Genomic DNA, 14,176 nt, shown 5'->3' on the forward strand with positions numbered 1-14,176 from the left:
TCCATGAAAGGAAGTGATCACATGGCGCAGAAGCAGTTCCGGGTCGGCCTTCCTCGCTTTGCCTCGGCCTCTCACCTCCATTGCCGGCAAGCGGAGAAGCCATGACTTCGCTCCGGGCGTTCACGTGCAATGACCTGTTCCGCTTCAACAACATGTGAGAAGGGGCGCTGCGGGCAAAGGGAGGGCCATGCGGTGGTTTCCCTTGCTGGCTTTAGAGGGGCCCCTGTTTACTGTGCGAGCAGACTTCTGCTCCTATGCTGTGGATTTAGATTCTCTTGCTGAAGGATAAGCCTTCAGTGGAGGAACTGAGGCTGTCTTTGCAACCGCCCCCAAACCGAGCGGATGATTCTGCATTTCAGTCTTCAGCGCTCTTTTCCTCCTGAAGAAGTGTCTATGCCTGGGCCATAAGTGGAACTCGGTCAGGTATTTCCCTAGTTCAGTGGAGTTGCCCCTTGTTGTTGTTACAGTAGAATCTCACTTATCCAACATAAACAGGCCGGCAGAACGTTGGATAAGCGAATATGTTGGATAATAAGGAGGAATTAAGGAAAAACCTATTAAACGCCAAATTAGGTTACGATTTTACAAATTAAGCACCAAAACATCATGTTATACAACAAATTTGACAGAAAAAGTAGTTCAATACGCAGTAATGTTATGTTGTAATTACTGTATTTACGAATTTAGCACCAAAATATCACTATGTATTGAGAACATTGACTACAAAAATGCGTTGGATAATCCAGAACGTAGGATAAGTGAGTGTTGGATAAGTGAGACTCTACTGTATATTTATTTATACCCTGCTTTATTTCCCCAAAGGGGAGTCACATAAAAGCATTTAAAATATGCAAGCATTAAAACAGAATTGAACACAAACAGCACAAACAGTGGTCCAGCATTTCTGTGTTCTCAAATTCCACCAGAGAAGCCAGCCATCTGATGAACCAACCTGGACACAGCATATTATTTGAGAACACAGAAATGTTTAACCACTCTACAACCACCATGTCAGACTACACAGAGAAGCCATTGAAATCCACAAGCATGTGGACAATTTCAATAGAAGTGACTTGCAGTTTCTTGCACCAGAAGCGACTTGCAGTTTCTCAGGTCACTCCAGACACGGGGAAAAAAAATCAACAGAAATGAATAAACCATGAAAATGAACAAAATCTGGCTTGATTTTTTACAAACTCAAGACAGTAAATAAAGAACAACACTCTGAAAACAGACAAATTCCAGACAAGAAACAATCAGGGCCAGTTAACACCCCCCCCCCCCAACAAAGGATTGCTTCAGGCAGGAAGCAGCCAGGCTTCAGATCTGCAAGGCCATTAAATGCTATTCAACGTGATCAATGGCAACATTCACACTTGCCTCAGGCAGACAATAGTTCTTTCTCCCACTCTGGACATTATTCCACAGATATATAAACCCCACTTGCCTAATTTCCAACAGACCTCACAACCTCTGAGGATGTCTGCCATAGATGTGGATGAAACATCAGGAGAAAATGCTTCTGAAACATGGCCATACAGCCTGGAAAACTCTCAGTAACCCAGTGATTCCGGCCATGAAAGCCTTCAACACACATTATTATATTTATTTACACCCCACTTTATCTCCCCATCCTCTCAACCTAGCAGTTCGAAAATATGCCAATGTGAGTAGATCAATAGGTACTTCTCTGGCAGGAAGGTAACAGCGCTCCATGCAGTCATGCCGGCCACATGACCTTGGAGGTGTCTACGGACAACGCTGGCTCTTCGGCTTAGAAATGGAGATGAGCACCAACCCCCAGAGTCAGACATGATTGGACTTAATGTCAGGAGAAACTGTGACTTTTTGAGTACTGTTTGTGTTGAACTCTATTTAAGTGTTTGTATATTTAAAATTGTATACTAATGTTTTTATGTGAGTCCCCTTTATCTCCCCAAAGGGGACTCACATAAAAACATTAGTATACAATTTTAAATATACAAACACTTAAATAGAGTTCAACACAAACAGTACTCAAAAAGTCACAGTTAAAATCCCTCCAAGCATATTCAAAGTTAAAAATTTCCTTGAGGAAAAGAAAGGAGGGAAAGAACCAAAGGCCCAGTCCCCCCATTTTATTTTGTGTCAAAAGCATTGCATAAATAAGTGTAAAACTGATAAAATAATAGTAAAATGAGATTCCAGTGAAAGATGGAGGAAAATGCATGTGGCTGTAAGTGCCTATCTTGTATTTTTTTTATTTTTTTTATAAAACCAGAATACTGGTTTTATAAAATGGCCAATGGCTTCAATCCACATATTGAACCACTACCAGTATCTTCAATTTGTGTAAATGTCCTTGTGCACCTTGGGATTAAGCAGTTTCATATTTAGTTGGATGCAACTATCATTCAGACAGCCCCTGGCTTACAAACACCTGACTTGATTATGATTCATAGTTAAGAATAGGGGTGAGACCACAGGAAGAGAGAGAAATCTACTCCCCGGAAGGGAAATTCACTGCTGAAATAGTTGTTATTATGGGGGAAGGTGTCTGCACTGAAGCTTTATCACCAATCTTTCTTTGCACAACAAGCCATTTTTTTTTCAAAATTCAATAATCACAGGAGCAGAAAGTGAGGTGAAATCTTCTGAAGAGGGCCACAGACAGCAAACCAACACCAAAAAGGTGTTAACCCTTCCCTATGCTATCTAAAGCATAAATATACCGTGTTTTCCCGAAAATAAGACAGTGTCTTATATTAATTTTTGCTCACAAAGATGTGCTAGGTCTTATTTTCAGGGGATGTCTTATTTTTCCATGAAGAAGAATTCACATTTATTGTTGAACAAAAAAATGAACATTTATTATATACTGTACAGTAGTTGTCATCACAAACCAGCATAACCAGACAAACTGTGAATCCTATCAAGAATTTCTTGTTACTACCATTATTTCCATGTACAACTGGTATGTACATTTACCAATCCTGCAAGCTCTGGTGTTCTGTTTGGTGGGCATGCTTCCAAACAAAAACTTTGCTAGGTCTTACTTTTGGGGGAGGCCTTATATTTAGCAATTCAGCAAAACTTCTACTAGGTCTTATTTTTCGGGGATGTCTTATTTTCGGGGAAACAGGGTATGTATTTTTGACTGGAATTACACTTGAAAATGTGCCTGTTCCAACTTACATACAAATTCAACTTAAGAGCAAACCTACAGATCCAGTCTTATTCATAACTTGGGGACTGCCTGTACCCTAAAAGCACCAGATCTGGTCTGGTCTTGGAAGTTCAGTTAGTATTTGGATTAAGGACGCCAACGAATTCCAGTCACTGTAAGTCATGTTTCAAATATAGCCTCCCTTGAGGATCCCTTGCTTTAACAGATCCTATGGAGTTCATGGGTTCGCCATAAATTGAAAGGCATTTTGAAGGCATACTTTTCAATTTATGCGACAAGGCTGGAGAAAAAGCTGCTGCTTGATTGTGTTGCTATAGATGTCTCTTCCCAATTGTTCCCTATATGCCTTGGCAGGATTCGGATTTGGGCTCTCAGAGTTTGCACATTATCAGAAGAGAAAGCTGTCCCATGGTCTTGTGCCTTTAACATAGTGATTAAAAATAAAATATAGATAAGCATTATCTGCTAGTGTCTGCACATCAAGCTGCTGTTAAAAGGCATAGTTGTAATGGCCAGTAACTAACTGAACCAGATCCCGAGAAGCTTTTTTCAAAGAAACGCGTACTGAACACACACAAAGTCTTGAAAGATAGGCATTGGAATTTGCTAGGTTGATGACTCTAGTTTAAGAACTTTTGTGTAGGTTGAGACAGCTTTTTCAACGGTATTTGTTTAACCGCTTGTTGTTCTGTTTTTCTATCAGCAACTTGGATCCTCTCACGGAGACTGTATCCTTCTAACCCTGTATAATGATAATCATTGTGACTGGGTACCCCTGTATATATCATACTACAGCAACTTTTTGTTTTTCTACTTAACATTGCTCATCAGGCAGCTCTAATTAATCCCAGAAATTTGCAAGTGCATCTAATTAGTGTAAATATTGCAAACATATTTCCTCTGCGGCATACATTCATTTTTTTCCCTGAACCCTTGATAAAAGCATAATAGATAGAAGAACTCAAGTAACACCTGAAATGGGAAATAATATTTGACACAAAAGCAATGCATATTGGCTTCCCATCCAACTCTCACAGTTACTTGTTATACAGTTAAGAGAGTTATATCTCTGATATACTCAACAGAGAAATGCTATTAATGTACAAGATTAATGCAACTATGAAGTATATAGTATATAATCAATGTAATTTGTAGTGAGAGTTTGTTCTTTTTTGATTAGATTTGTCAAACAAAACATATTTAGGGCCATGCATTTTTAATGGTGATATAAGTATTAAGGCAACGTGCATTTTTTTAAAAATGCGCTTGTTGAGATATACTTCCCTTAACACAGAAACCTTCACAGTATGGAATTCCATTTTATTTACAGTATTTAGCTCACTGGCCAGAGTATTTTATTGTTGCAGAAGCACCTGGTGGAGAACTAATGGGCTATAGTAAGTGGACTAATCTTCCTTCTTTTCAGGTAGTCAGCCTTTGCTTTGTTGTTTAATTAGTTGGAAGTCAGACTTGTGTGTTGAATGTTTATGTGAACATTTTTGCTATTAAGTTAATTTTTATATGTGGGGACTGTGAAGGCAGATGTGAATTATTTTTTGTATAAGTGATACAAATGCATTCACCATGAATATAAACAAATCCAGATGGAAATAATCTTTTTAATGTGTTCATCTTATACACAAACAGGTGAAACCTGCTTTCAAATATGTGTAATTTTTTTAAAATAATGTTCTTTGTTATTCAAAAATAAGTTTTGTACAGCTGCAGAATTATGCTCATTTGATTGATAAACTGATTTTGATCAACCCAAACTTATTTAAGCTTGATTAAAATTAGATGGGTTGTAGTCCTGCTTGGAAGCAAATCTACTTTTTCAGTGGACCTTCCAGCTTGTTTAGGATTTCATTGGTCATTGAAGCCGTTGGGGCTCAGTTTATATTTAAACGTACATGCATGTGGTTTTTAATCCTTGCAGAATTTTAAGATACTTAATATGCTTTTTATCATGCTTAAGCTATTCTAGCATAACCTGGAATTGATTTATATAGTTTATTATTTTAACTATGAACATCCTTGAAATTGCATAGTAAAAGGCATTCTGTAAATGTGTTACAAATGCTTTAACAAATTTTATAAAGAAATATATATCAATAACAGTGCTCCGGTGTGATGGTCATGATCTAGTTCAAAAATCTTTGTTCATTTTGTGTTCCCTTTTTTGCAGTCATGGGGAAAGCAGAAGGCTCAGTGGCCAGGGAGGAGTGGCATGGCCATGTTACTGCACTGTCAGTTGCACCTGAATTTCGGCGGCTCGGTTTGGCTGCTAAGTTGATGGAGCTCCTTGAGGAAATATCAGAAAAGTGAGTCAGGTTCATGAAGCTTACCAGCTTTGAAAAGTGTACTACAGGAAATGGCATTTTTAGCATTTTACCAATTGGCAAACAATCCCATTGCTTCTGAAGGCCTTGTCATAATAATATGGGTGAGTGTTTGAAAGACTGCACGAAGAAAGCTTCAATAAAGCTGTTAAATATTAAATGCATATGTAGAGAGAAATTTCAAACATAGGGCCAAATAATTGAAATCTAAGTTACTACTTGAGTGAAAATCAGCAACATTCAGAATTCATTATATATAAGAATAGTGAGTTCACGATAGTAGTAGTACTACTACCACTGAAAGGTAGCTAGACATGATAATTGACTTGGGGGTGGGCTTCTATTGCTTGATCTAGTTTGTTATAAGAATTGCAGTTAAATTTTGGTTATTTTTCTCACATATATAAGGAGACAAAACAAACAGGAAAATTATTCTTGACAGTTTGTAGTCACAGGATAAGTCAGCTGTTATCATTTATGATTTTAAAATTGCTGTATGTATGCAAATAGCTAAAATCTGTTGTTAGAAGGTTTGCTTTAAGCAAAGATTTCCATAGATTTGGGGTGTCTTTGCTGTGATGGAAACTGCAGTAGCACTTCTTCTGAATTTCCACTGAAAACCATAGGATTTTTGTTTCATTCAGAAACGAATATAATCACCTGCAGAGTATTCTAAAAACTGAAATTAATTTTTTGATCCTATATACTCTCAAAGGGACATGAGAGGCAATTTCACCACATGTTTGGCCTTCCAGTGGGCTACTTTATGTATTGTATAGGTCTTTTTTTCATTAGGAAATTGTCTTGCAAGTCAGGACCATGTGTGCTTCAAATTACTTCAGTCTTTTTTTCAAAAGCAGCACTATTTCACAGTAGTATACGTTTGGCTACTTTTAGATACATGGAAGCTGTGGTTTATCATAATGTTTGAACTGTACATTTTGTTTAATCTTAATTATGATTTTATAAAATAAGCCAACTTCATATATAGTATATTGCAAGATTTATAGCTATATTCCAGTAAACAGTAGTCAAGATGAATAGCTGCCTGTCCTGTATAACATAAAGCTTAAACTTCAATGATTTAAAACTTTAAAATGATGCCTTGTTTTCTCTCTCTTGGTATTAATGCCAGAGTAATAATTAGGAAGTTTTTTTCCAGTAAAACTTGTTCCAGTAAAATTAAATCATAGGTTAGCATTCCATCAAAACCAAGCTATTCCATCAAAGAAGTGGCTTATGCTAACCATAGTTTGAAAACCAAACTGGTTCGAACTTGCAGGCAAATATAATCATTAGAAAGAAGTATTATAGTAATAGTCCAATAAAACTTGCTTGTTATTGTATGCTTTCAGGTGGTTTCCACGTTATGATGATGCAATGGTAGCTGTATCCCAGGGTTTTCTTAGCAAGATTTGCTCAGAGGGAGCTTACCATTGCCTTACCTTGAGGTTGAGAAGAGTGTACCTTGCCCATGGTCACCTAGTGGGATTCCATGGCTGACCATGGTCTCCAGAATCATAGTCCAGAGGCAAAAGCATTCCACACTGGCTAGGAAATAGATGGATAGATGGATGCAGGTTCATGGAGGACCCAAAGGAGAGTTAACAAATGTTGCACTGCAACTCCCACCATTCTTCACTGTATACTTATTCTAGGGCTGTTGGTATTTGCAGTCTATTGTAATCTGGTGAGATGCAGTTTCCACCATTTACTCTAAGAAAGATGGAGTGGTATACATTTATGAATTTTGATCCATCGGTTCAGATATCAAAAGAGTCTAAGAGCAAGTATAATAAACTAAAAATGCTGTATCAAATTGTATTGTCCTGATTCGGATATGTCTGTAAGACAGTTATAATCTTTATTTTTTTCAGTTAACACATAATTTCCTTAAATAGAATGTGTTTGAATTAAACTACAGTTAGCCCCTTCTGTTTCCCATTGCTCGGTATTTAGATTTCAGTTATAATTGTGAAACATGTCTTGGTGTAACTATTTTGTCTCACTCTTTTTTCTTTCTTAATGAAGAAAGGGTGGATTTTTTGTGGATCTCTTCGTAAGAGTGTCCAATCAGGTTGCAGTGAATATGTACAAACAACTGGGCTACAGTGTATATAGAACGGTGCTGGAATACTATTCAGCTAGCAATGGAGAGCCTGATGAAGATGCGTATGGTAAGTATCAAGACCTAGAGAAATTCAGCATGTTTTAGATAAACATAGTTGTTGAAGAAAGTCTTACACAATAGTATTATTTATTTATTTATTTACTTCACTTCTATCCCGCTCTTCTCACCCCGCAGGGGACTCAGAGCGGCGTACAACATATATTTAGACAAAAATGCAATGCCACATTATACAATGCAAATAAAACATAACAAAAAATCAATAGAAACAAATAAAATATAAATATAATTTAAAACCATTAACATTAAGATATTAAAACATAAAAATATAAAAACAGCATCTGGGTACACCTTCCCCCTCCCCCTTCATGGTCTTAATGTCTTCTTTGACTCTCTTGGATGCACTGGGCCCTTGCCAGCATCCTCCTTTTATGCCCCAGCCATAGGAGGCAGCAGGTGTTTCTGCTGGGCCTTTCTTCAGCCAGGCAGTCAGGGCCAGAGTCTGCAAGGAGCCAGTCACCAGGAGCTGAGGTCAAAGGCAGCCTGCAGCAAACAAACACTGCCCTTTCCTCCAAGCTCCTCGTTGTTGATGTTCCATGGCTGTCTAAGATGGTGCTGGGTGACTAGTAACTATAAACGTATGTGCAGACCCTTAACCTGTTCACTGATTAGCCTATTTAAGGGAACAGTAACCCAAAGATAAATACACAAATAGTAATTACTTGGCATTTTCAGTTACTGGCATAAGGTAATTTTAATACCATAGGGTAAAATACAGATTTTGAGTACTTAAGGAGAATGATAGCTGGTAACAGTGAAATCTGTACCAAATGGAAGCCAGTATGATTCATATCAAATGTATCAGTTGCATTAATACATGGTTAGCAATTAAGGCACCTGATGCTTTGATTACTTATTTGCAAATGCAAATAAGTAATGCTGTTTGTAATGTAATCTTCTGAGGAATCTGTACTGTGCATTCAATTAAAATATTTTGTGTTTTTGATTTTTACAGATATGAGGAAAGCCTTGTCCAGAGATACAGAGAAAAAATCAATTGTGCCACTACCACATCCTGTCAGACCGGAAGATATTGAATGAGCTTTACTTCAGATTCTGTATGCAGCATAATGAAAAAGAAATCTGTAGACTGCTGGCAATACTTTCAATTGTCATTGGCAGCATTTATCCTGAATGTAATTTGGAAGCCATGGAGCAACAAGGAACATGTGCGAAGGACAATTTAAATCTTCTAATGCTTCTGAAACAGGAACAGACTTGGAATTGAAATTGGAATATTTGTCACTTACGGTTTAATTTTTAAGCCACAAATAATTCCTTGGGTATTTTGAACTATTTCTATAAATGGCAATGGTTTTGAGTTTTTTAACTTTGAGTAAGCACTTCAATGATGTCTTATTGCTTTGTTAAAATTGGAGCCTTAACACAAAATCAAATCAATAAAGGAAATGAAAATATAGTAGATCCGCTTATTGCACAAGCTCCTTGAATGCAGTTGTATTTATACAGGAAGACTTTTGAATATCATAGACTCACCCAGGAATACCTAGTGATGGCTAGACACGTATTCTCTGCAGTGTCCAGTACATGTCTTATGGTCACATTCTACCAGTAGGTACTCTTGCGTGATTCTGTGGTACGTCTTAGCCAGAAGGCAAATATATCAATAATTTCAAGTAAGAAAATAGGGTTCTAGATTATACACAAAAGTAGTGTCCTGGAATTGATCCCTCAGGTAATAAGTGAGCCTGTTGTAGTTATTGCTTAGGGTCCAGTATAGGAGAAAATCAAGATACAAATCAAATAAAACAATTATTTCTATGGTTGGCATTTTGTTAGTGGCTTGATCTTACACCTGCATGTGCCTATTTTGGTCATTGTGAAGGTTGGTATTGCAGATGAGCTCTCCTACAATCAGCTTGCTTAAAGCCCTTCCACATAGCCATATAACCCAGAATATCAAGGCAGATAACCCACAATATCTGCTTTGAACTGGAGTATCTGAGTCCACACTGCCAGTTCAATGTCGATTTTCTACAGCTGTGTGGAAGGACTGTTAGTCACTTACCATGCTAGAATGATCTTGCTGGACTAGTTACAATGACCTAAATAGACTTGCTAATAATTTCAGCTAGTGTAAACCTACTGAAAGTTGTGGAATGGCAAGTCAAATATATCCATTTGAAATGTATTGGAGGAGATTTCTGTAGACAACATGGACTGTTGAAAAAGACCACTCACTGGGTTCTCAAATCTAGCCTGAACTCTCCTTTGAAGCCAAAGTGACTGTACTATCCTATTTTGGATATATCATGAGAAGACACATATCTCTAGAAAAAAACAGTAATATTTGGTGGAGGGCAATAGGAAAAGATGAGAACCATGCTATAGATGGATAGGCTGTCAAGGAATGCATGGCCCTATGAACAAAAAGCTGACACGTATATAAATCTCAGCCATGAGTTTTATATTCTCTATATACTCATGTATATGTCTTGACATTTTTGTCAAACAATCCACTCCCAAATTTTCAGTTAAATTACCAGTGGCCCAATGTACCTTAACTCTTATTTTAAAAGGAATTGTAATGAGGACTAGTAACTGGATTTAGACCTGTGGGAACATGATCCATGTTTCTTTTCAGGGAAATTTTGTATTCAATCAAATGGCAACCGGTACCAAGAAAATTGGAATGATTAATAAATTTTGTGCAATTTCATTTCTGTTTTATGGCAAATCACAGGATGGTTATTGGAAAGCTTTGTTTACGGGGATTTTGCTGCCTGCTCTCTTTTTAATGAAAGCCAAAATTGTCAGGATCTTTACTACCACATGATCTATTGTTTCCTGCACTTCTCTAGAGATGAAGTCTATACCCATATTGTTTTTATAAATAGCAGTCCTATGTGGACTCACACATTGTATTGTGGGGAATACGGTTCAGTTCATGGGTGTCATCTTTTCTCAGCTGGCTTGTTTTTAACAGACTGATTTGGACCTGCTCACTATCCAGCATGTAAAGAGATGCTGGCTGGTAAAAAGGGGTTTTATAAAGCTGGCCAGGCTCTTTCTTGGTGTAGAAGAACCCTACTTCTCTTAATAAAATCCTCTACAGTATCCATCACATGTTAAATTAATGTACTGTAAAAATATTTTAAAGAAAAGAGCAGGATGGTGAAGTATGTAAGCAGCATGTGAACAAATTTCTTTGGCCTATCTTGCTTCAGCTCTGCAATGAATCCCCTATTCCTACTCTCCTTGTAGTACTAAAGGGGCAAGTCATAGGAAACAATTCTGCCAGTGGAAATTTAGAACTGAAACTACTGCAGGGTATGCTTCCCATCATCACCTTATGACAAATGCATGAATGTGAAACTTGTAATCCTGACAATTTGGGGGACTGGCACAGGAAAGCATTTTTCTAGAGAGAAATGCTCTTAATTAACAAACATTTTCCTACTTTGTCTTTCCATAACACTAATGTGTGAGGAGGTGGGTTTTTCTTTTACTAACCAGGAATAGAAGCAAACTCAAACTGCCAAAAAACTATAGCAACTGCAAGTAAGTTTTTCCTCATGGCTTCATAATCCCTTTAAAGCAAAAGGCATGCTATGTTTCCTATCAATTATTATATCATGGTAGAATAACATTAGTACTGTTATCATTCCTCCCACATTCCAAACATTACCCTTTTTTTTGGGAAATATTTATTATATCAATTGCAAAAAAAGTTCTATAAAAAACAAACAGGAATTCCAAGGTAACATTAGGGGCTGCTCTCATCAATGTCTTTGTCTGGATCTTGTTCTGGATTGTCATCTTGTTGCTGCTTCTTCCACAATTTAGCCATTGCAAGCAGTTTGAGGTTCGGCTGATTGGCAGCATCTTCGGGAAAGATGTAATCATAGTATTCCTCCCAGCCAGCATCAGACTACAAAGAGAAGCGTAAAAATAGTGAGTGATAGCAGTAAACATTTTCCCTACTTTATAAAACATTTTCTGAACTCAGTGTTTCTACACAATATGTAATGATTCATGAAAAAGTTGTCTAAAGAAAACTAATCCAGGAAAATGTATAGGCTTTGTCTTGTATTTCTGCAAGATGTTTTAATACTATTATTCCTCAGGCCAGTGATTATTGGGTTTGTGTGGTTTTCATATTTACTGGATACTATTTCAAGAGCCTTGTGGTATGAAAGGGTGAAGTAAATCATGGAAACCACACACATAACTGCAGTCCAAAGTATCACAACCCACTAAAGCTTTATCACTCAATTGTGCTGGTTCCACAGAAGTGCTGATATAGCAAGTATGTTTAAATCAAAAAGAGTGACAATGGGCAAGAAACCTACGTATTTTCTAAGTCCCCAATTACTGTCTTGTTGCTGCTAACGCTTCCCAACTCAAAATACTGCACAAAGTAATCATAAAAACTATACAGGTCCAGGTCCCTATCTTGCATTCTCACCCCATCTTCAGCTTGGAGCTTTCTCCTCTTCTTAACCTTCTCTGGCATCAGTTTGTCCACTCTCTCTTTGCTGGCTTCTGTTCCAAACTCCTCTTCAAAGTTTCTCCAGGATTCCAGAAGCATAAGCCTCTCCTCTTTCTCCTCGCAATTTCTCATTGTTTTATTAGCCTCTTCATAGACTTGCCTGCATCGCGTTACACTGTCATCATTTCCTGACGAGAGTTCAAACTGAGCAAAACTGATCCACACCTACAGAAAAATCGTATTATGAGAAAGGGAAGATGAAATAACCAAAACTGAATCCTTACAAATAGAACAAGGCTTTGTAAAAGGAAGAAAGGAGAACAAGATATCTATACAGAGGAACAAATTTATAGTATTGGGCCTAATGAAACATAATCTCCATTGATTAACTGTTAGACAAATGGTATAGTGTCTGGAAAGAAGGCAGATATCCAGCAGACAATCCTAAAAAAAAATACAGCTAATTCCTGTCAGAAAAGTTAAAATTATGGAACTTTTAAAGTTAATTAGGAAATAGGGTCAAGATTCTGCATCAGGGGCAAGATAACTTTACAATATTATGTGGCAGGCGAGAATTCTACCACTGAACCACCAATGCAATATTATGTGTAACTTTGTGATATGGGAGCCACATTGCTGTCATAATACAAAATCATGTTAGGGAAATGCAATTGTGTGCAATGGGGCACTACACAAGATGTCGGATTACACAACAAGTCTCCCACCAAAGGTGCACTGCAAAGGATGATGATACACCTTCTGATAGAGCACAGAGCATTTTTACTTCATTACCCAATCATCATAATCACCATAATCAAATCAGGACTGTGAAAGGGACTGATAGCATTCCCTAGATTGCTATGTCATAGCCTTAGTATTTATGTGCTCAAGAATTGACATGTAAATCAAGGAAAAGCTTCATAAGAACTACCACTCCTTTTAACGTTCCCCCAGTAACAGCAAGAGTATCCTTCTGGATAGCAAAACCAGGAAATCGCAAATGGACCCCCCCCTCCCCCCCAACGAAGGTGTGCCTCGAGGGGCAAACCAAGAATGGGCAACTTGGAAGTCCCTGAACAGACTCAGAAGCGGAGTGGGCAGATCAAAATACAACCTGGCAAGATGGCAATACCTAGAAGAATCCTTCACCTTGTGCGACTGTGGAGCAGAACAAACAACCCCGTATCTATATGCTTGCCCACAATGCCCTGTCTCATGCACAGAGGAAGAATTGTTTAAAGCTACAGACAATGCAGTCACTGTTGCCCATTTTTGGTCAAATATTATTTAACCACTTGTGTTCTCTTTATTTTTTATCAGTTTTATACTTATTTATGCAATGCTTTTGATATGAAATAAATAAATTATCCAGTATTGTGCAGTGGTTTGAAAACTGGACTAAGACTATGGGAGACCAGGATTCAAATTTCCCCTCAGCCATAGAAATCCACTAGGTGACCTTGGACTCATAAGACACCCTCAGAGGAAAGTAATGGCAAACAAATCATTGAACAAATCATGCCAAGAAAACCCTTTGATATGGAGTAATTTGAAGGCACAGAAGAAAAACAAAGCAAGTTTAAAGGTTGCTTTAAGTTAATCCACTTATATACCAAGCAAAGCTCTGCTGACCAGCAGCTCACTTTCTGTTGTGTGCCATCAAGTGAGCTTCAGCTTATGGAAACTTTATGAGTGACAGACCTCCGAGAGACTCTGTTATTATCAGCTTTGATCAGGCCTTTCAATTGCAGAGTGCTAGCTTTCTGATACAAGGAATACCCTGACTTTGATATTCAATTATCTTTATATGTGACAATCTTAATCAGTAATTTCACTGTTGCACTTCGAAGTCTTAGGCTGGATCTACACTGCCAATTTTGAGCTGCATTATATGCAGATGGAACTGCACTGAACTGGATTATATGACTCTACAATGCCATATAATCTAGTTCAATGCACTTAATCTGTATTCTGAAACTGCATTATAGGGAAGTAGATTCATCCTTAGTCTTCTGATTAATTACCAATCT

The 14,176-nt window shown here is 37.6% G+C and overlaps 2 protein-coding genes across 3 annotated transcripts in view; one reads left to right on the forward strand and one right to left on the reverse strand.

Moving 5' to 3' along the window:
- naa20 (N-alpha-acetyltransferase 20, NatB catalytic subunit) lies at positions 1–9,116 on the forward strand. The gene is made up of 6 exons (XM_003220062.4): positions 1–154; positions 3,870–3,894; positions 4,473–4,563; positions 5,352–5,487; positions 7,537–7,682; positions 8,649–9,116. The coding sequence occupies exons 1-6, from the start codon at positions 102–104 to the stop codon at positions 8,732–8,734; spliced, it is 537 nt and encodes a 178-aa protein (XP_003220110.1). The 5' UTR covers positions 1–101; the 3' UTR covers positions 8,735–9,116.
- crnkl1 (crooked neck pre-mRNA splicing factor 1) overlaps positions 7,757–14,176 on the reverse strand; it is a 20,938-nt gene continuing 14,518 nt past the window's right edge. For both annotated transcript variants that reach the window (XM_008109087.3, XM_008109086.3), the window contains 2 exons: positions 12,123–12,371; positions 7,757–11,585 (listed from right to left, as the gene is read on the reverse strand). In XM_008109087.3, coding sequence (XP_008107294.1) covers positions 11,421–11,585; positions 12,123–12,371 — 414 coding nt within the window. In that variant the 3' untranslated portion in view covers positions 7,757–11,420. The remainder of the gene's footprint in view (positions 11,586–12,122; positions 12,372–14,176) is intronic.

Source organism: Anolis carolinensis, chromosome 4, assembly GCF_035594765.1.
Source record: "Anolis carolinensis isolate JA03-04 chromosome 4, rAnoCar3.1.pri, whole genome shotgun sequence".
Lineage (NCBI taxonomy): Eukaryota > Metazoa > Chordata > Lepidosauria > Squamata > Dactyloidae > Anolis > Anolis carolinensis.